The sequence below is a fragment of the Acanthochromis polyacanthus genome, chromosome 21 (genome assembly GCF_021347895.1).
Source record: "Acanthochromis polyacanthus isolate Apoly-LR-REF ecotype Palm Island chromosome 21, KAUST_Apoly_ChrSc, whole genome shotgun sequence".
NCBI classification, from domain to species: domain Eukaryota; kingdom Metazoa; phylum Chordata; class Actinopteri; family Pomacentridae; genus Acanthochromis; species Acanthochromis polyacanthus.
In genome coordinates, this window is record NC_067133.1 from 2,026,319 (window position 1) to 2,049,314 (window position 22,996).

At 38.9% G+C, this 22,996-nt stretch overlaps 1 protein-coding gene across 16 annotated transcripts in view; it reads right to left on the reverse strand.

Annotated features, from left to right (window-relative positions):
• The window catches only part of nfixb (nuclear factor I/Xb), a 236,396-nt gene that overhangs the window by 165,659 nt on the left and 47,741 nt on the right, over nt 1-22,996 (reverse strand). For 9 of the 16 annotated variants that reach the window (XM_051940972.1, XM_051940986.1, XM_051940985.1 and 6 more), the window contains 2 exons: nt 9,286-9,369; nt 334-369 (listed from right to left, as the gene is read on the reverse strand). The exons of 2 other annotated variants lie outside the window; for them this stretch is intronic. In XM_051940972.1, coding sequence (XP_051796932.1) covers nt 334-369; nt 9,286-9,369 — 120 coding nt within the window. Of the gene's footprint in view, nt 1-333; nt 370-4,571; nt 4,908-9,285; nt 9,370-22,996 lie in introns of those variants that run through there. 5 more of the 16 variants (XM_051940975.1, XM_051940987.1, XM_051940971.1 and 2 more) reach the window with 3 other exon arrangements.

Genomic DNA, 22,996 nt, shown 5'->3' on the forward strand with positions numbered 1-22,996 from the left:
CATTTAAACACAATCCAACCGGAGCTGCAGCCATTTTTTTTTTTTTTTTGCGCTGCTGCTTTGCGCCGAAAAAACAAGTCAGACTAAACATTTTTGTTTTTTTTTTTTTGTTGTTTTTTTTTTTAAAAAGCAACTTTAAACTAAGTGTATGCACAATAATAATAATAACAACAAACGCTTTTCCCTACATTTCATTGCACGGTTTTATAATAATTCCAGCTGCAGGGAGAAGTCTATCACAGGGGGAAAAAAATCAAAATCTGAAGATGGAAAAAGAAGAATAAAAAACACACATGCCTAATGTTTAATAAATAGGGACTAAACAGGACTTACCACTAAGGCATTGTTTAGAAGGTGAGTAGGGTAATACTTTAGTGTTGAGAGGGTGTTAAGAGGCAGGAGAGCAGGGGTCAGCGTCCAGGCGGGCAGAAGGGGGGCAGAGGGAAGGAATAAGTTAAAACGTCGCACCAGTGAAAACAGTCTGAGATGACAACAATACGAGCAGTTATGAATTTATAAATGCAATGAAACAACCCCCCCCCCCCCAAAAAAAAAAAAAAAAAAAAAAACGAGTCTGTTTTTTATTCAGGATGCAAATTTGTGCTGCGTCATTGTGGCCTGCAGGGAACGGGAGGAAAAAAAGCAACAAAACCGACAAAAAGAAAAAAGAACAAATGGGATTATTGATCAAAAATGACACGATGATGACACGCGTTACTGGGTTTTTCTGATAGTTTCCAAATGTATTTTTTTAAACAAATAAAGAGGTAATAATCAGAAGCACTGCAGGAGAAGCGACCCACTCCGATTAACGCACTAACAGCAGCTACGTGTATGCAAATGTGGATTCAGAACACACGTAAAAATGTGGGAAAAGTCGTTGGTATCAACAACACGCTCCTCTCCTCTCCGTGCGTAATTCGCCTCCACCACCGTCCCTCACATCCCAACACTTGCTTCTTCTCTTCTCGAAGGCTTTTATCACAGTTAATAATTCATTTGATTGTTTACAATTGTTGCCATATCCAAGGTCCAAGCTCGATTTTTTAATTATTAACAGCAATTAAATAAACAAAATGTGCTTTTCCCGTCTGCAGACGGAGCTGCAAGGGAATGTGAGTGTGAGAGTGTGTGTGAGAGTGTGTGTGTGTGTGTGTGTGTGTGAGAGAGAGAGAGAGAGAGAGAGAGAGAGAGAGAGAGAGAGAGAGAGAGAGAGAGAGAGAGAGGGGGGGGGGGGGGAGGCTGTTTGCACGGAGAGGGAAGTTGTTTTTGCACACACACATAAGGGTACAACATTTTTAAAAAATGACAAGAAGATGCAAAACGTGGAGCTCCTTCATGCTGCAAACAGACTTCATGCCCATGCAGACATACTGCAAGTTATGGGCAACATGTGCACTGCTTTGTCCTCTATCAGCTTAGTTTGAATTAAATAAAAGGGAATTTAAGTAAAAGCTCATTTAGTGTAGTGTGTGTCTCCTGCAAAATACTTTATATCCATTGCAGATGAATATACTATGAAAAAAGAGCTGTTTGGAAAAGCAGGACACACTTCAAAACTTCAAAAATATCCACCTGTAACACAGAGTAGAGCAGAATCTGTAGGTGATCAGGGGGATGTGAGAGTGTTTGCATGGAGAGGGAAGTTGTTTCTGCACACATAGGTAAGGGTAAAATATTTTTTAAAATGACTAGAAGATGAAAAACGTGGGTCTCCTCCATGCCCATGCAGACATACTGCAAGTTATGAGCAACACGTGCACTGCTTTATTCTGTATGAGCTAAGTTTTAATTCATTTTAATTAAAGGGAATTTAAGTAAGAGCTCATTTTGTTTAGGGTTCATCTGCTACTAAAGATTTTGCAAGGGATAACCTTTGCAGATAAATATCTAAAAAAAAAAATTTAAATAAAAAAGACCTGCTTGGAGAAGCAGGCCACACACCTCAAAAATATCCACCTGAAGTACAGAATAAAGCAAAAATCTGTAGGAGATCAAGGACATGTGAGTGTGTGAGTGTTTGCGTGAAGAAAGAAGTTGTTTCTGCGCACACACACATAAGAGTAACATTTTAAAAAATGACTAGAAGATGCAAAACGTGGGGCTCCTTCACGCCCATGCAGACTTACTGCAAGTTGTGTGCAGTTTCAATTGAAAGGAATTGAAGTAAAAGCTCATTTTGTTTAAGGTTCATCTGCTGCAAAAGATTTTAAATCCACTGCAGATAAATGTCTAAAAAAAAAAAAAAAGACCTGTTTGGAAAAGCAGACGCCACATTTCAAAAATATTCACCTGCAGCACAGAGTAAAGCAGAATCTGTAGGAGATCAGGGGAATGTGAGAGTGTTTGCACGGAGAGGGAAGTTATCTCTGCACACACACGCAAGGGGAAAACATTTTTAGAAATGACAAGAAGATGCACAACTTCTTCACGCTGCAAACAGGCTTCATGCCCATGCAGACATACTGCAAGTTACGTGCAACACGTGCACTGCTTTATTCTGGATGAGCTTAGTTTCAATTAAAGGGAATTTAAGTAAAAGCTCATTTAGTTTAGGGTTCATCTGCTGCAATATGCTTTAAATCCATTGCAGATAAATATCTAAAAGAGGCCTAAAAGCACACACTTCAAAAATATCCACCTGAAACACAGACTGAAGCAGAATCTGTTTCTGTCCTCTGTCCATCACAGCTTCGCCCTCCGAGTCTTAAAGTCAAGTAGGCTTTAATAGTTTCTTCAATAAAACGACGAAGTAAAGGGGAACATCATAAAAACAATCTCTTTTCCCTTTTTCTGGTGTCAACGAGAGGCCCACATTATGATCCGAGCTGCTAATGTTTTCAAATGGAAACCAGACATGAGAGGAGCCGAGAACATCCTCCCTCTCAGCCTCTGGTAGCAGAACGGTCGCAGGCATTCGATGGGAGGAAAATTCTTTTAATAAAACCACTGTAAAAATCAGGAATGAATTACACATCAAACGAGGGCCCCTGGCAGTCCGCTGTCAGACGAAGCCAATGAGGGATAAACAAGTCTGCTTTATAGGAGGGAAGACATCCAGCAGCCGGGGAAGGTCACTGCAAGCAGTTAGCTTAAATGAACCTTATAGACGTGGGAATTTTAAAAAAACAAGGCGTGGACGGGAAGCATTTTAAAGCAGTTGTTTTTATAATTTAAGACGATTTAATCTTTACTTTCTAAAGGATGCAGATGAACAGAGAGCTGGAGGCTGACACACACTCTGAAACTGAACGTTTTCCTGCAGCCAGCTGTGGCCCGCTGCACAGAGCTGCACTTTCTACAGCTCGCTCCCTCTCGCTGCTCTGAAAATGGCAAAGATTTAAGGATAAATGTGGATTCTTGTCGCAAATAAATATGCAGTTAATTCTGAACAACACAAAGAAATAAAAGTCAGATTTGTCGCTGCTCACACCGGGGCCGTTTTAGGATCAGGTGTGGATAAAAACAGTCTGTTAAGATGTTTCAAGAGACATTTCACTGCAAGATATGACACTAAAAAGAGGCTCAAACGGCAAATCTGACGGGGCATTTCCTCAACGGCACCACAGGAACAACAAAAATAGCCTCTAGTACACATGATGCACATTTAAACTGAAGAAATAAGAAATATCAGCCTCCTTGTGTTTTTAATACACCGAGCAGAAGTGATTATACCTGCAGATAGATGTGACAGGAATCTATTCTACATTTAAATATACATTTATAGCAATTTATTCTGAATTTATTGCAACATCTCCAAAGCTTAGAGAGTGTCTGAGTTAGAGTCAGTGCCTGAAATAAAGATAAAATCATCCCATTGTGTGTGAAGTAAACTAAGAGCTCACGTGTTGCATTCAAGTGCAAAAAAAACTCGTAAGACTAAATATTCAAGTGCAGCAGAGCTCTGTCAGAAGACGCGCGCAGAGTGTCTGTACCGTTGACAAATACGCGCGCGCACACACACACACGGACACGGACACACACACACGGACACACACCACCACAGGCTCCAATCTCTCTCCTTTCTCTCGGTCTCTTAGTCCCACATGAAAGCAGCCCTAAAGGCGGCGGTGTGCGCTCTGCTCTCCTGCTCACACTCCACCAAAAAAAGAAAGAAAAAAAAGACGAGCCTCGAACACTTGGAGGAAAAAGGTCTTTTCCAGCGCGTAATTTTAAACTCTTCTGTCTGTTTCTGCGCTTCTAAGCCCTTTCCTCCTCCTCTCCCATAAGCCTCCCCTCCTTCTTTTTTTTCCCTTTTTTAAAAAAAAATATGAAATACATTTCGGGAGAAGCGCCATTTTCTCTCCAAAAAAAAACCCATGTGCGGTGGAGAAAACGCACGAGAAAAAGTTTGAAAACGCGCAGCGACACGGAGACGAGCGGTGCGGAGCTGAGGCTGAAAGTTGGAGAGTTTTCGGAGAGGAAAAGCGCTCCGACACAAGCAAGAAACACATGGAAAAGAAGACAGAGGCAGCGGCAATAAGGAGGAAAAGTAAAAAAAAACAAAACAAAAACCCGGCGTCCCCGCTTTAAGGCAACCCCAAACAATGAAATAAGAGAAGACAATTTACCTGTGTCAAGCAGTACGGGGAGTACATGGTTATTTTTAGAAAGGAGAATTGGAGAGCTTATTTAAGTTGGATGGAAGCTCGGTATAGTGCTGCATTGCAATCGCTCGCCGTCCTGTTTCTCTCACTCCATGCTGCTGCAGCTTACAGTAACCCCGCCTAGAAAGTGAAAGCTTGCACAAACTTTCAGGGAAAAAACTTTGTCTCCCTCCCCTCTCCTCTTTTGCAGGACTTTTTTTTTTTAACCGCTCTCCTCTTTGGAACTCCTCAAAGGCGACATTCAGACATATATTTTTGATTTCTCGCCCATGCACGTTCATCAAGGTGGGGATTTTCATGAAGATTGTTTGATTAATCTTCGCTGCGCACAGCCTGGAGCACATCCGCGCTCCTCTCCCCCTCCCCTGCAACTTCTACATGCTATGCTTTAGTTGCGTTTACTGACCATGTTATGAACGTACAGGCTGCTGGATGCACATTTTCGGAGCACCTAAACGCATCATCACAGCAGCTCAGCAGTGAGATAGAAAAAGAAGAAGAGGGAATAAGCTTCACTTGTGCAAACTTGCCTCTGATTTGACTGACAAAATGCTTTTATTAATAATGCATGCCTCCGTCAAGCCCAGGTTTGTGTGTTCAGCTGCGCGAAAAACTCCTAAAATATTCAGTCGCAGCTCCTGATGTGAGGATTTCTCTCAAGTCTTCGCGCATTAAAAGCTCAAGTCTGCACTGGATTATATACTTAAATTCATTTGCAGGCGTTTTGAATCGATGCATCATCTCAGCGCGGCTGTTAAAGTTAAGTCTATTTATTTACTGAACCATATTTGACCCAAGTCTGGAAGCCACAACTGTAGCTTAAAAAACCAGTGAAGTGAGTCCAAGCCAAACAGTCACTGCAGCGTTCACTATGAAGTAGAAAACTAGCAAACAGTGAAGACAGACACATAATCACAGCCTGTGAGCGCTATCAAAATACTAAACTGGGGTGTGTGAGGAGACTATCTACCTTCACACACACACAGGAAGGAAGAAAAAGAAGCAGCGAGTGATGCACGTATCACATAAAAGTCATAAAGTGAGCTTTCTTGGATTGGTTTCTGAGTGTGGTACAGTGGGAATTTGGGTGGGAGTGAAGTCATTGTGAAGAAGCGGAGCTGAAATTTTTGGGCCTGACATGCAGAGTCCCACAGATTTATGAGGCCTACTGCTTGTGCATTTCCACCGCAAGCCTCTGCAGGCGAAACAAAGAGACGTGGGGCTCTGTGTGGCCAATTACTGCACGCGGCCAGATAGGCGAGCCAGGCGGCCAGAGAGGGGGAAAGTGTGCGGTCAGGAGTGTACGTGCACGCCACAAACACTCCAACCTCCCGTCCTCGCTGCCGCCGCATGAGGTTAAAAAAAGCGGCATTCCTTTCTGCTAATGCGATACATGACTAATATGAAGCACGCAGACACACCCTGTAACACACACCTTGACTTCAGGCAGGTGGAGTTTGCAACTTTTTAGGGTTTTTTCTGTTCACGCGGCGGCCATTTAAAGTGCAAAAGGTCACAGCGAGCGGTTAAAGCCCCCCCCCCCTTCCTCTGCTTTACAGAGTCGACTTGCATGCAACAAACACTGCTCTGCCGTGGCTCCTTAAATGAGCCACACATTTAGCGGTCTGTGTGAGTAAATCTCTCATTAAATAACACATGGTAGAGCCATATGCTATGATTGGTGGGTCTACTGCGGCTCCGCATTTTCACACGCTTTTGAATATACATATTTACCACTGCTCCAGAGCGGCCAGCGCTGTAATGGCTTCACGAAGCAGCTCGGCGCTGTTGTACATCAGAACTGAGGGTTTTCATTAAGAAAAATAACCGGAGACATCAGGAGCGATCGAGCAGCCGCTGTAGCCGCTGCACTTCAGGGAGGCTCGAGGCCTTCCTAACAAAAACAGGTTGTTCAAGGATGGAAGTTACCACGAATTTCCCTGAAACGAGCACAGCAGTGTTGATACCACACCTGTCAGAGTGGTGCAAGAGGAGATGGGCTGCAGGAGCGGGGAGATAAACAGGAGTGCGGCGGTGTTGTCGGGCTGAGCAGATGTCAGCTCCAGCGGTCCGGCGTTTACATGCAGCGGCTTTGCTAAAGCAGCGAAAATCTCCTCTATAAATCTCCCTCTTACCAAGTTGTGCATGTAATTTGAGTCCCTAACATCTTTCGCTTTTACAGAAAAACACAAGTGCTGAGAGAATGTTTTCACTCTTTCCTGACTTGTTTGAAGCGTTTTCTTCCAGTCACAGACAGAAAATTCAGCTACAAACTGTCACTGTACCAGCAGGTTTTGAGATTCATATTTGGGGGTTTTAACAGTTACATAAGATGAGTTACAATCTTGGAGATCTTAGATACATTTTTTGAAGAACTTAGAACACTGAGACACTACATTCTGTACAGACGAGCGACGAATTTAAGGAAAAAAATGGAAGCCTTGACCTGTACGGTTTTGTGGCTGTGTTATTCAGTGGGAGGCATTTTGCTGGCATGGTTTGGGTAAACTTTAGCCCTCAGAGAGAAGACGGACTACAAATCAATACGGAGTTGTTCTGAGTGATCACCTACATCCTGTGATGAAACATTTCTGTCCTGATGGGAGTGACGACAAAGCCTCCATCCACAGGACACGAGGGCTCACCGAAGGGATTGATGGAAATTGTTTGATGCCTCTCGGGGATAAATGAAGTTATTTCTGATGCTGAAAAAAGATGCAAATCACATATTTTTGCAGCCATTAGATCTTAAGGTATTTGAACAGCTGTGGGAGATTTGGGAAGCTAGAAAGCACTCTGCAACATCAAAACACTAAAAGAGGGAATATTTTTAGGAATAAGAGGGTATATCCTTTGGAGAATCAATGCCATACTACTATATTGCATACTCATAACATACACTGTATATATACGTCTATGTCTTATGTTGTTCTGGCAGCACATGTTGGCTCAACGCCACACTAAGACATTTCATGTTTGTTTTCCTTTAATTTGTCACCTGCTGTATTTACAGGGTGTCAGCACATTTTGTTAGCAGCTGCAGGGTTCCCACAAGGGCTACAGTTATTCTTATTATCAATTAGTCAATAAAAAATGTCAGAAAAACGTGATAAAGTGTCCATTGTGATTTCTTAGAGGCCAACGGGACATTTTGAAACGTCTTCGGTACCGATTTTGCTATTTTTGCTTTTAAAATGACAGAAAAAAATCAAGAAAAATAAACTTGGGTGACACAGTAATCTCCAGAATACAATCTCTTCCAGTCTTTCTGTTTTTTTAGTCTATTATAAAGATAATAATGACTACTGTAGAGTTCCAGAAACTTGCAGAATTAACACCAAGGACCGTTGAAGCCGCTCTGGTGCCGTATTTTTCCTTTAATTTGTCGCCTGTCTGTGCATGTTACAGTATGAACATCAGCTTTTAGGCGCTCACCAGCTCTGTAATGGTGACACTGATGAGCTGTACTGACATTCATTGATTTTGATATATCTGCAGGAAGACAATACATCAGCCTCAACGATGTATCTGCGGCTCAGATGTTTCGGCTTTAATCAGAGACAGAAAGCGTGCGATAAGAAGGAAAGTTGTTTCTTTTTCTGTTCAAATATCAGATGATTTTTAACCCTAATAATTCTTGCACAGAGCAAACTCCTCATCCCTCATATTTGCGCTACACTCACACTTCATTCTTCATTTTAAGGGGGACGCCACCCAAAATGGTTGCGGTTAAAAGCTATGCAACATCTCACTCTATACGGCTTTCAAAACGGGGCGCTACTTTTACATTTCCATCCAGCTCTAATGCATATACTTTTAAAAAGCGTTCGTCATCCCTCAGGAACTCCCCGTAAAGTCGTGATGTGTGAGCGAGGCGAGTAAAGACGGAGAGCGAAGGGAGTCGTGATGCGCTTTGAACAACAGCGAGCCCCCAGCAGCAGCAGACCTCCTGGTGAGAAGCTGGAGGTGGACACCCTCCTGTGAATGTTTCTGAACTCGCTGCCCCCGGAATCCAATACAGGCCCAGCGACGCTCCTCCCCCTCTCCAAAAACTCTCCCCTACCAGCCGTGCTACTCAATTACAGCCATAATGGTTCATTTCTGTACCCCGAGACACACGATACGCTGTAGCAACCCAGATTCTCTGTGAGACTTGGCGTGCGTCTTAACTCCGGGAAACAAAGACCGTAGCCTAGAAAACTGGCTCCCACCTCATTAACAATCACATTTTTCAGTCATCCCTCCTCCACCAATACCTTTCCTCCTCATCTTCACTTCTCCTGTTTTTAGAAGCGTTTTAGATCAAATCCGCTTGTTCTGTTTTCATTTCGCAGAAAAAGCATCTCGCTTTCTTTGACTTTGTGCTCCTTTATCTTCCTCGCTTTTATACAGCTAGGCATGCCGCACATTATTGTCGTAATTTTCACTCCCATAAGGCGAGGGCGCTTCGGTGAAGTTGCTTTTTTTTTTCCTTAAATGTGCGTGTGGAAATAATAATTGTAATGGTTTGCAGCTGAGTAGAGGGAGCTGTGAATGACATTATGATTGTGGTGCAATTACCAAGAGCATGAAAACAGACTGTCAGTCAGAGTAATGAGTAATGACTCCAATAACACATTTAATACCAACACATGAAACAATAATAATAATAATAATAATAGTAATAAGTGATGCATACCCTGTATGAATCTGATACTACAAAGCATTCAGGCATCCCAGGACCTCTGGAGGGTTCTTCGTTCAACAGAAAGGTTTCGGTTGCCTGAAATGTAGCACAACAGTCATTGATTCATTAGTTGACACTGTATTAAGGATCAGGGAACTTAAAAAACACACAGAAAAGCTGGTTGCAAAGCTGCAAAAGCAGATTTTGTACGTGAAAATCCTCCTCATCCTGCTGCTTGACCTATTTAGCAATCATCCTCAAGTCCCCCCACCAGATAACTACTGGAGAACAGCGTCTTTCATCTGTACATTCTGCACACATGCACACACACGTGCACGGTGGATGTGTGCGCTGCCTGCCTGCACCCATATGCTGTGCAGGCCTGAGGCCCGGCCCTGCCAGTCACCGCCACTTGAATGGGGAGCAAAGTGTTTAGCTGCCGTGCCCGCACACAATACTGCAGCACAAAGGCATTTCCTGTCCCTGCTATTTCACCTGCATGGTCACTTTTCTGTCGGCGTGCACTGATTCAGCACAAATCATTCACGCACGGTCACATACGACACACATTGGGCACAGACTCACACATGCAGAGGCCATACGTCTGCCCGCATGCGGACAAACACCGGCCACGCTGCGGGCTCGGCGTCGCAGCTCCCCGATAGATGCAGCTAAAGTGTTGATTCTAAGTGTTTGTTTCTATTCAGCGCGGTTCATTTGTATGCCGCGGGACGCACCAGCAGAGGCCTGGGCTCTGAATGAGCATCCATTGCAGTTCTGCTGTCAATTGAGGCAGCCAGGCCAGACTCCATGGATGAGAGGCAACCACAGACTGAGGATCTGGATCGGGGATGGGAGTTCTGCCTGGTTTGCTCGCCCGTGGCTATTACTTTTCAGTCCAAACTGATGCAAATTGGTTTGCACGGGGGCTAAATATGAATGTCTGCTCTGAAAATCGACTAAACCTGTTAGGCAAGGGCTAAAAATTGCTCCGTTAATGGAAATAACGCGGGTTTCGGCGAGTTCGGGGGAGGAAGTTTCACTCACAATGGGACTTAAATTTAGTTGCTGGATTGAGGAGAAGACGGGAAGTAATCCCATTTTCCAGAACTTTACGTTCTTATCTCTCAACATACCTTAAGCAGACACAAACACGCTCGCAAAACAGGAACAAACATCGCTCGTAGCCAGCAAGGAAACGTAAAGTTCTACTATTTAAACTGGCATGTGAGATAAACTATTTTTCGGGGGAATTCAAACAGACGTTAGGTTACTTAAGCATTTACATATGCACACAAATACACACATGCACGGGGTGACATGGGATTGCCCTTGAACAAATACACGCGGAGACACATGCATAAACACACAGCACTATAATAAGTCCCAGACTTGGGCTAACCGAGCTGCGGCTGGAGACACAGGCTATTCATATCCTCCAGAATGAGAGGTTACAGCTCGAGTCTTTTCCCTTTCCCTTTCGCTGCAACACAGGAAGGGCATCCGTGTGCCGTGATTTTGCTCAGCGTCTGCGTGGTCTAATGGGGGGGGTTGATTAACATGAGATTAGCGCTGGGTTTGTTTCGCATAAGTTTAGAGCAAGAATTCAAGTCATCCAAGCGGCTGAGAAAACATGGCATCCAGCCTCAGCATCCGACTCCTGGCCTGTCACCGTCAATATGTGGGGAAACACTGGAGGAAAACCATTTGAAACCATTTGTCCCACTAAATAGTGCCCTTGTCAAGCTGCCTGGGCTTTCTGTTAAGCTCTTAAACTGCCCGGTCCGGCTGAAGGATGTATTTTACTCTGCTGATAATCACAGAGTAGCACAAAAACACGGCCCACTAGTAGCTGGAGCTGCCTCTGCTTTCTGACACATTTTGGTCATTTAAAAGATGAAAAATGATATGTAGTGCAGCGGAGTTCGGGCACGAGGGAGCGAAACGCTGAGTACATGAAAGGATCGAAAACTGGGGTCAGTTCATGAACGAAGAGTCCGAATGTTTGTACCTTCAGAGAGGGGCATTGTTTGTCTGAGGCTGTTTGATGTCGCTCCCTGCAGCACTGGCCCCCTTTCTGCCTTCCATGTCAGTTTTTATGCAGCATGGTATCAATTATATATATATATGTGTGTGTGTTTTTCTACATATATGCCTGATCCATATGGCTGGCCTAGAGCTAAAATGGTCACACAGCCTTGTGTAATTAACACGTAAAAAGCTGGAGAAATCATTTGATGTCCGCCTTTTTTCGGAGCGTAACACAACCCGGACTGAACGGCCGTCAGATTTTATCGATGGAGAGTGCAGACAAACAAGCACAAAGTGGAACAGAGGACGAGAACACTTTACATGGCCGGAGAACAGACGAGGACGCTGGTTTTGGTCAGTGCCATGGCTCAAGTTTTTACATTTTTTATTAGACAGACAGTGAAGACAGACAAGACATGAGGGGAAACAGAGCAGGGATGGTTTCCAGGAAACGTCCAGGCCGGCTGGGGTTCAGATTGGGGATTCACCGCGTTTGATCCGACGTGGCATGATGCACCCAAACCACGTTTTTTGTAAAGTTTTGGAAATTTTTGCTCGTTTTACGCAAATGAGCAGAAAAGATTTTTCTTCAGGATTAGTTTTTTTTAACCTTTTATTCAACAGCTCAATAGTATTTGATTTATTTTGGCAAAAGCATGCATTTATCAACCAGCAAAACTGCCTTTACGGTACTAATAAATTATAGTTTTCCAACAATGATCATCTGCATGTACGAGCTGACTGACAATTATCACCAAACTCTGCATTTCTCCTCAGGATGACCAAACATTTTGGCATTTCTGAGCTCTTTATTTTGGTTTTGCAGCTTTTACAACTGCTCATCTAAGTAATAAATTACTGGTTTGGTCCCTCTGACTCATATTAATTCCTTAAAATCCAAATATAGAAAACAAAATGAGTAAAAAAATATAGAAAAAAATGAGCATCTGTATATACTTTAATTTTTTTTAATTATTAGTTTATTGATCAATATTAAAATATTCTACATGTATAATCCATAAACCCCAAATATAGAAAAAAAATGATCAAAAATAATATATATTTAGATATAAATAATAAAAACTAATCATTAAAAAAATTAAAAACCCAAATATAGAAAAAATAAAAAACAAATATATATAAATATAAAAACAAAAACTAATAATTAAAAAAAAAAAATATTATATATATATATAATCTGTAAAACAAATATAGAAAAAAATGATCAAAATAATATATAGATATAAATAATAAAAACTAATCATTTAAAAAAATTAAAAAACAAATATAGAAGAAATTAAAAAATAATATATATAAATATAAATAACAAAAAATAATAATTACAAATATATATATTATCTATATAATCTGTAAAACAAATATCGGAAAAAATGATCAAAATAATATATATTTAGATATAAATAATAAAAACTAATCATTTAAAAAAATTAAAAACCCAAATATAGAAAAAATTAAAAAAAACAATATATATAAATATAAATAACAAAAATAATAATTAAAAAAATATTATCTATATAATCTGTAAAACAAATATAGAAAAAAATGAGCAAAAATAATATAGACTTATTTAGATGTAAATAAACAAATAAAACTGATGTATTTTTGCCACAGCGGGTTTTACAGGGTTAGGAAATCTTAATTCTATTATATTAACGAATATTAACGGAGCATCTGTACGTCAGCAGCACGTTTCTGTTGCAGCTGCTGCAGGTTTAAAGTACTTACATCCAGTTTAATATACAAGGACAACAGATAAATGTGAAGGATCCTCACATGATAAACGGGAAAAGAGGGAAGAAAAACACGACGTTCTGATAAACAAATCTGCTTTCCTCCAATCTTTGATTTCTGCTGAGACATTGGATCATCGGGACGTTTGCTTAAATGGAACCATGTGAGAAGTTTAGAGGGGAAAAAAAAGTTTGGCGGAGCTGTTAACAACTCAGTCATCTGAAACGCGAGGCCGACTGCACGCTGTGTTTTGGAAGGCAGATGCGAAAAATGTTGGAAACCGGTAGTTTAATCTTTAACAGTGTGTATTATTTGAAAAGTCGGTTACGTTATTTATTATATAAAATTTTCATCTTATAGCCAAAGCTGTTAAAATAATACAGTGGAGCGGACAAACAATGCGGCATAAAAATAAGAGTATTAAAGAAATTTTAGTTAAGTACAGTAAGTTTAGCAGTGCTTAGACGACATTATTATGGATATTTTTACTGCCAAGAAACCGGTAATTATAAAACATTTCAAGTCTGAGGGTTACAAATAAGGCTATGAATCAGAAGGTGTTTAACTGGATTAACATAAAGACTAAAACCTTATTACAAATATGACTGTCAGCATCTCTGTAGTCGTCTTATTCAGTGTTTAGTGTTTCTTTAGTACATTACGGCCTGAGTTTCACGACAACACTGTGGAACGCTGAGGTCCTGTGCTTTAGTGTTGTTGAAAAAAACTTGAATTTTTCATGTTTTTTGTGTGAATAAGTGATATTTAAATTACACTGTGTATGAAGACGGAGGCTTTTGAACTGTGAACTTTAAGCCTTCATACAATTTAAATGTTTGAGTTCTAAATAAATTCATCCTCTGCACAGTTGCCATGAAAGGTGAAATAACCTATAGAGACCAAAACCATCTTTTGGAGCAGGCTGTAAACATGTTTATTTCTGCTGTAAACTTAGACATCTTAACATGGTGGATCTATGGTGGTTGAATCGCCTTTGGAGCCTCTAGTGGACAAAGAAGGAATTGCAGTTTGTGGCTTGATTCTTTAGCCCCACAGGTTGCCACTTAGATATAAAATTAAACTTTGCCAGGTTGGCCTTTCATGCTAAGCTATGCTAAACTCAATATTAGAAAGAAAACAAATCTGCATGCCTCAAATATTTCAATACTGTATTCTTACTGTATGTTATATTTTTGAAGCAATGTTGGTTGTTGAATGAGCCAGAAGATTAAGCGTCAATATATTTTCAGCCTTGCTGATTATTAGATTCAATATTCAGATTATTAGTTAAATAAAGGTTACATAAATACATTTTTTTTTTCTGATTATCAGTATCATTGTTATTGTTACACATACCTGACAAAATAATTTAAAAACCCACTATTTAGGCTCGACTGCAGCTCTGCGGTCTCGATCAATGCCGTACTCACATGTTATTGGTTTTAAATCATAAGCAATAGCCTATCATCATGGATAAATGTTTAAAAGTGTCGTTAAATTAAACGTACAGTGGTGGAAAAAAAAGTTTTCGGACACCCTTAAAATTTTACTTTTATTATCATAAAATATTTGTGGGAAAATCTTTTTTGTGTTTCCAAAGGTGTGGCTGCTTTAGACAGACACAAACAAATACAAATGGTATTGTTTTTGTTTATTGTTTACAAGAAAAACTAAATTCTACCAAAATGACCCAATACTCAAAATGTCTTATTTTTTTGGAACCAATCAATTTTAAGTTTTAAATGGATTTTTTAGGTTGTTTTTTTAGTAATATGGCTGTGATTGCACTAAAAAAAATTACACTTGAAGACCTAAAAGTGATTCTTAATGCAATATACACCCCCTGTCAAAAGTTTTGAGACACTTTCTCATTCAAATAAATTATAACCCGTCTCAAAACTTTTGACAGGGGGTGTACATGCAAATATACAGGATTTCCTCAAATTTTTTTCCATAGCTGTAGGTAAAACAAATGTTTTGGTTAACGTTTGTGTTGAAGTTTGTGTTTTTGACAGAGAGATTTTCATTTTTTAACTTCAAATCTTGGTGCTAAAAGTCTGTTTTTGCTCTCCTTGACTGCGAACAATCAACACTGACCCTGAATAAACGGCATCAGTCGCCTCCAGAGGACCACTGTGCTCTCGTCCTGTTGCTGAACGGAGAAGTTTTGTAGAGAGTAAGTGTGAATCATGATCTCTACAATACCTCAGCTGTGCTCTGCATGCTCACTTCAGCCTGACCCGGCAGCCACACATCCCATAAATCAGACCTAAAAGGAGGATGGAAGCCTGACTTGGCTGCCTCCAATGGAAATTTATGAATCAGAGCGCATTCATTGCCCACCTTCCTCTGTCTTTCTCATTGTCTCCAGCACAGAAACCTTGAGAGGCTCCACATTTCTGAGTACAAGAAGCCACTGATTGAAAACCTTCTGATCATTCCACCGCACTGTTCTACTCGCAGCATCGAGAGCTCAACATCTTCTACAGCAGGGGTGTCCAACATGCGGTCCGCGGGTCAAAACTGGTCCTCAAAGTGTAAAAATTACAGAGAAGACATTAACAGCAGATTGTAAAACCATGAATTTAAAATAATTTCTCGACCATGACAAGTTGGTTTGATCATAAAGTAAAATATCAGATTGTTCATTGCTCTTTTGCGTCTCATTTTTGTCATATTTTATTGTTTTTTGTTGTTTTGTTTCTGGGTTTTATCATTTTTTTGTCTCACCTTTGTAGATTTTTTGTCGCTTTGTAACTTTTTTGTCTCTTTTTTTGCTTTGTTTTGTGTCATTTGTCTACTTTTTTGTCATTTTTTCTCTCATTTTTGTCATTTTGTTTCATTATTGTAATATTTTGTCTTGCTTTTGTGTTATTTTTGTCTGACTTTTGTCATTTGGCTCATGTTTTTGTCATTTTGTTCCTCACTTTTGTCGTTTTGCGTTTCATTGTGTTTTTTGTCTTACTTTTGTCATTTTGTGTTTTGCTTTATACGTTGTTTTGTGTGTCGTTTTTGTCGTTTTGCTTTTTCGTCTCACTTGCGTTGTCTATTTTGTCGTTGTTTTGTTTCTCCCTTTTGTCATTTTTTGACTCGTTTGTGTCATTAGTGTTTTTTGGTCTTATTATTGTTGTTTGTCCATTTATTGTCTAATTTTTTAGCTCTTTTTGCTTCGTTTTGTGTAATTTGTCGCAATTTTTGTCATTTTGTTTCTCGCTTTTGTATTTTTTTGTGATTTGGGTCTCATTTTTGGAATGTTTTGTCTTGTTTTTGTTTTATCTTTTTTTGTCATTTCGATCATAAAGTGAAATACTATATAGATACCTGTGACTAAATGTTCAGTTTTTTAGTAGACTCTCTGTGATCTGTAAGTTTTAATGTGTAAATGATAAACTGAGGCTTCATGTTGCTGAAACTGAACTAATTTTTCTTCAGAATTTTCAGGTTGTTCATGATGTTTTGTAAGATCATTCAGTAAATACGAACATTTTTGCATTAAACAAAGGGGGAAAAAATGAAGTTGTGGTCATTTATGGGTTATTATGCTGTGATTTTACTGCTCCGGCCCGCTGGAGATCAAACTGGGCTGAACGTGGCCCCAGAACGAGTCCGACACCCCTGATCTGGAGCATCAGAGGCTTCACCATAACCGAGCCACTCCCGCTTCATTCAGCCTTAATTGCATCCTCATTCTTCACCTGGTAACAAGCGAGCAAACCTGTGCAGATGTGGCAAGCACATCAAAGCGAGGGAGGGAGGCATGGGAGGGGGAGCCTGTTTGTAGAAAAAAATGTGTGGGGGAATATGAAAGGGGGGGAAATTTACGTTGTGTGAGTCCGAGCCAGCGCCACCTCAGGGAGAAACGCTGGAAAAATGTGATATTTTACACCTGCATCTCAGGAGGTGCGGAAAAAGAGACAGGGAGCGGGGGAGGCGGTAATTAGAGGAGCGTGTGTGAGCGTGTGTGTGTGTTTTTAGTATGTTTCTGGGGCTTGCCACCGGTTCCTTTTTTTTCAGCTTTCAATTTGGTACGACGCGCTCGATGCCAGATTATTAAAAATGCTAAACCTGGTTACGAATGCTAAAAAAAAAAAGTGTTGAAAATTTAAACAAATATTCTAATATTGTTGCAGTGATAAATAGCTGGCAAGCCCGGGTTTAATGAATAATGCTATTGGCACTAATTCCTCATTAAGGCCCTAAGAGAGAAAATACATGCATTGTTAGGATTTTTTTCCCCCTTCTTTTTTCCAAATTGAACTCAGAAGGCAGAAGATATCGACACCTTCTCAAATTAAGTTGATTTAAATTACTTGGTCACACAGTTGGTGTGCAGTCGGGGCTGTCTTGTGAAACCAATTAATGTGAGGGTTAAAGCTTGATGAAGTAATTAAGGCAGGGTTAGAGATGAGATGGAGGGAGTGTTATGTGATCAGGCTGAGCTTCATGAGACAAAGTGTTGTTTTAAATTACAAGTTAAAGCCGGAGTGTCAAACTCATCTTAGTTCAGGGGACACATTCAGCCCAGTTTGACCTCAAGTGATCATTAAATAACAGCATAATAACCGTTAAATAACCACAACCCCAAATGTTTCCTTTCCTTTAGTGTAAAAATGTTGATTCCGAAAATGTTCACATTTTCGGAATCATCTTCTTTTTTAGAAAACATCATGAACCACCTGAGATTTCTGAAGAAAAATAACTTCAATTCCAGCAACATTCAGCCTCAGTTTATCATTTACAACTTCCAGATCACAGAGTGTCTGCAAAGAAACACAACATTTACTCAGCTATCTGGAACTGAACGATGCAGTATTTTACTTTACGATCAAAATGACAAAAGTCAGACAAAACAGCAACAAAAACAAGACAAAATATGGCAAAAATCAGATGCAAAATGACAAAAACGAGACACAACATGACAAAAAGTTAGATAAACGACACAAAAAACAAAAAAAGAGACCAAAAATTAGACAAAAAAAGGACAAACGACAAAAACAATTACATAAATGACACAAACAAGACCAAAAATGGCAAAAGCAAGAAACAAAACAGCAAAAAAAGGAGACTAACAACACAAGCCAGACAAAAAGAAAAAAACAAAATGACAAAAAAAGACAAAATATCAAATGGAAAAAACACAAAATGACAAAAATAATACAAAAAACAGAAGTGAGACAAAAAGAAAAGCAAAAACTAGCAACAAAATGACAAAAACATGAGACAAACGACAAAAGTCAGACAAAAAACAACAAAAACAAGACAAATTTCTTACAAAAATAAAATGACAAAAGAACAATGAACAACTAGTATTTTACTTTATGACCAAAACAACTTGTCATCGTCGAGGAATTATTTTAAATTTATAGCTTTACAAACTTACAATTTACAGTTAACATCTTCTCTGTAATGTTTACACTTTAAGGACCGGACTGGACCTTCTGGAGGACCGGTTTTGGGCCGCGGGCCGCATGTTTGACACCCCTGAGTTAAAGGCATCTCTCAGCTTTGTGTTCTGTCACATCCACAGCGAACTAATGTGATCTGATCGCCGGTTTTAAGTCAAATTCTCCTCATACTGAAGTGTGTCTGCTTTATTTCAAGACAGATATTTGTTTAAGCGAACAAATCCTCACTCGGCTGTTTTCACGTTTTTTTGCCTTCACCTGTTGCAACACGCTCTCCAGGAACAGATTCATCGTGGTACTTTTGATTAAAAATGACATTTATTTATTTTTTCAAGACTAAATGCTCAATAGGAAGAAATGGCACTCGTACCAGCAGCTTTTTGTCCCCATTAGAGCGTCTGTTTGAATTAAAATGCAAATAAAAGTAGCCCGGAAACGATTCAAGATCACAGTAATGAGGACTCACTGCACCTATACTGCTCCTTGTAAATCTTTTGTGTCTTCTTTTTCAGGTGCTCTCATAAATATATAGATAAAAATACTCAACGCAGACATCGTATTCTCATAAAGCTGAAAATTAAAGAACCAGCGAGCAGATTTCACATACAAACGCCAGCTAACGCTCCACACAGAGCACCATTCAGCCTGTGAAAGAGGTTGTGTAATGTGTTTTGTGGCTCTGCAGTCCCATAAAATAACCCTGATGTCGTCACAGTGAGGTCAGCAGGCCTTTCTCGAGTTTGGTCTCAACTTGAAATATTTAAAATGAATCAGAAATGGAGGAATCTAGTTTTAGATGTGGGGATTTAACCGGCAGGAAAGGCTTAATGAGGGGGGAAAATGAGGAGCAGTGTGGGAAATGTAGGACTGCATTCGCATTTAAAGTTTAGAAGAAAGGTCATTTTATTTTGAAATTTCCTCAGCAAAAAGGTAAGATTGTGAGGCGATAGGAGGCTTCCAGTTTGAAAAAATCCACAAATGGAGTTGATCCTTGTGTCTTCCTGCGGGTCAAATTTATCCGTTTTAAAGTTTGAAAATGTGGAAAAAATATACATTTTTTCACAGTGAAAACTTCCACATTTTCAACAATTTTGGGAAATTTTTCAACATTTTTTGGTGGAAAAAAAAAAGTTTCTTTAAGGACATTCAGAAAAAAAACAACCAAAATCCAGCATTTTTTTCTAAATGTTTTTAAAGAAAATATTATAATTTTTACTGATGTATATATGTAATCACTTTAGATATTTTCAGGATTCTTTTTAAAAGATATTGATTCATTTTTTAAAAAACATTTACATTGTATTTTATTTTATTTTTTAAATTTGTATTTCTTGACAAATTTGTTTTTTTAAATAAAATTTTTAAGGGAATTTTTTTTTTTGGAATTTTCTTCCTGAGGATTTTGCAAATTTTTTATAATTTTGGGAAATTTTTCAACATTTTTTGGTTGGAAAAAATTTTTTAAAAAAATGTTTCTTTAAGGAATTTTTTTTTAAAAATCAACCAAAATCCAGTGATTTTTTCTGAATGTTCTTTAAGAAAGTATTAAAACTTTTACTGATGAATACGTGTAATCACTTTAGATATTTTTAGGATTTTTTTCAAAAGATATTGATTAATTTTTTGAAAACATTTACATTGTTTATTATTTTTATTTTTATTTTTTTATTTCTTGAGAAATTTGGGGGGTTTTTAAAGAAAACTTTTAAGGCAAATTTTTTAATGATTTTTTTGGAATTTTTTTCCTGAAGATTTTGCAAATTTTTATAAATTTGGGGAATTGTTTTTGCTGCATTTCTGGATTTTTTTCCAGACTTTTTGGTGCCTGTAAATGAGGACAACAGGAGGGTTAAGAGAGGATGATGGAAGCATCAGCCAGCAGCAGCACCGTCACCATGGAGACCAGAGTTTGTGTTCTGTGTTGGATCATTTGTCTCAAGACTTAAGTTTTGTTTTTACTCACAGTTCGGTTTGGTTCTGGCACAAAAACTACTTGATTGGATTCAGGAAAATCACATGGTTTGGGTTAAATGTGACCATTTCACAACAGCTTCACATCTACTTTCTGGTTTAAGACGATGAGTTTCACACAATCTAATGTATGATTTGTGTTCTAAAATGACAAAGAGGTTTTGAATAGAGATGTATTTGTGATATAAAACACAAACCTAACCTGTCATAAGGTGCATTTTCCTCAAAACGTCATTGAAAATGCAGCTTAGTTGCACAGAAACATCATTTTTGGGAGACAGTGTTGAGCTTTTGGAAAGTTTAACTCACAAATCTGGGGAGAAGTCTGGATGGACGGACTTCTGCTGCACCAGTTTTGACTAATCTTTTCATAACCTTTCTCTCTTAACCCTCCTGTTGTCCTCATTTACAGCCACCAAAAAATATTGTTTCCTTATCTGAAAAAAAAATCAAAAATTCAGCAAAAAAATTCCCCAAATTTCTGAAAATTTGCAAAACCTTCAGGAAGAAAATTCAAATAATTCCTCAAAAGTTCTATTTTTAAAAAATCACTCAAATTTGGCAAGAAATTTCTTGTAAATATTTTCAAAAAATGAACAAAAAATTTCCAAAAAAAATCCTAAAAACATCTAAAGTGATTCCACATATATCAGTAAAACTTCTAATATTTTCTTGAAGAACATTCACAAAAAAATCAACCAAAATCCAGCGAATTTCGCTGGATTTTGGTTGATTTTTTTGTGAATGTTCTTAAGAAACATAACACCAAAAAATGCTCAAAAATTCCCAAAATTTTCACTGTGAAAATCTATACATTTTCAAACTTTAAAACGGATCAATTTTGACCCGCAGGACGACATGAAGGTTAAGACCCTCAAGTGTGCTAACAAATAACTGGAGTATCCCTTTAAGTTCAGACACTCTCATCGTTAAGTGACTCCTTTGGCTGTAGTGCAGCAAGGATGTCACATCAAAGAAGCTGAATGCATCGGATGATTACACCTCTAGATGCGTCCTCTCAGCTAAAGCACGCTGAAACGTAACGGCGTGAAAACCAACCATCTGAGCTCGCCATCCTAATATTTGACCGTATATCAGAGTTTCCATCTTCAAACTAAAGCAAAAGCTCACACACCACATGAGCTATTGCAGCCTGCTCGAAGCATTATTTATTTTTCCGAGGAAACGTCAAGGCCAGGACAAACATAATAGCGTAATATTCTGTATACAGTGAGGGATGACATCACTGGCAGCGATGGCCAAGGGGGAGATCACACAAGGCTGGAAAACCGCTTGTCTGATCATCATGTGGCGAGCTGCACACAGACACAGTGTGGGATACAATTACCCCCAACTATTTACACACAGCTCTGTGATTTCAGCAGCGTTATGCCTCGGTTTATCATTTACACTTTACAACTTACACATCACAGAGTGTCGACAAAGGTGCAAAACATTTAGTCACAGCTATCTGGAACTGAATGATGTCGTATTTTACTTTATGATCAAAATGACAACAGTCAGACATAAAAAACAACAAAAACAAGACAAAACATTACAAAAATCAGACGCGAAATGACAAAAAGAAGACACAAAACGACCAAAAACGAGACCAGCAGCGCAAAACAAAACACGAAAAAGACAAAAAATGGCAAAAACAATGAGACAAATGACACAAATGAGACTAAAAATGACAAAAACAAGAAACAAAACAACAAAAAAGTAGACTAACAAAACAAGCCAGACACAAAAAACCCACACAATGCCAAAAATGATACAAAACATCAAATAGAGCAAAACACAAAATCATTAAAATAAGACAAAAAAAACACAAGCAGGACAAAAACGAGAAACAAAATGACAAAAACATGAGACAAGTGACAAAAATCTGACAAAATACAACAAAAACAAGACAAATTTTTTTTACAAAAATGACAAGAAGACACAAAACAACAAAACAAGACAACACAAAACAAAAACGAGAGAATAATTGGACAAAAAAATGGACAAACGACAAAAACAATTACACAAACGAGACCAAAAATGACAAAAGCAAGACACAAAACAACAAAAATGTAGACTTAATACCACAAGCGAGGCAAAAGGAAACACAAAATAACAAAAACAAGAGACAAACGACAAAAATCAGACAAAATTTTACAAAAATGAGACACAAAATGACAGCAGAACAATTAACTATCTGGTATTTTACTTTATCATCAAAACAACTTGTCATGGTCTAGAAATTATTTTACATTTATAGTTTTATGAATTTACAATCTGCAGTTAATGTCTTCGTCATTTTTACACTCTGAGGACCGGTTTTGTCCCGCGGGCCGCATGTTTGGCACCCCTGAGTTACAGGAATCTCTCAGCCTTGTGCTCTGTCGTGTCCACAGTGAACTAATCTGACCTGATCGCGGGTTTTAAGCCAAATTCTGCTCCTACTGAAGAGTGTCTGCTTCATTTCAAGATATGGTTATTTGATTACAGTTTTTATCGTATATCACACACACGCCTATACCGTGGAGAAGACAGGGACTTTTACCTGCATATTTGCTTTT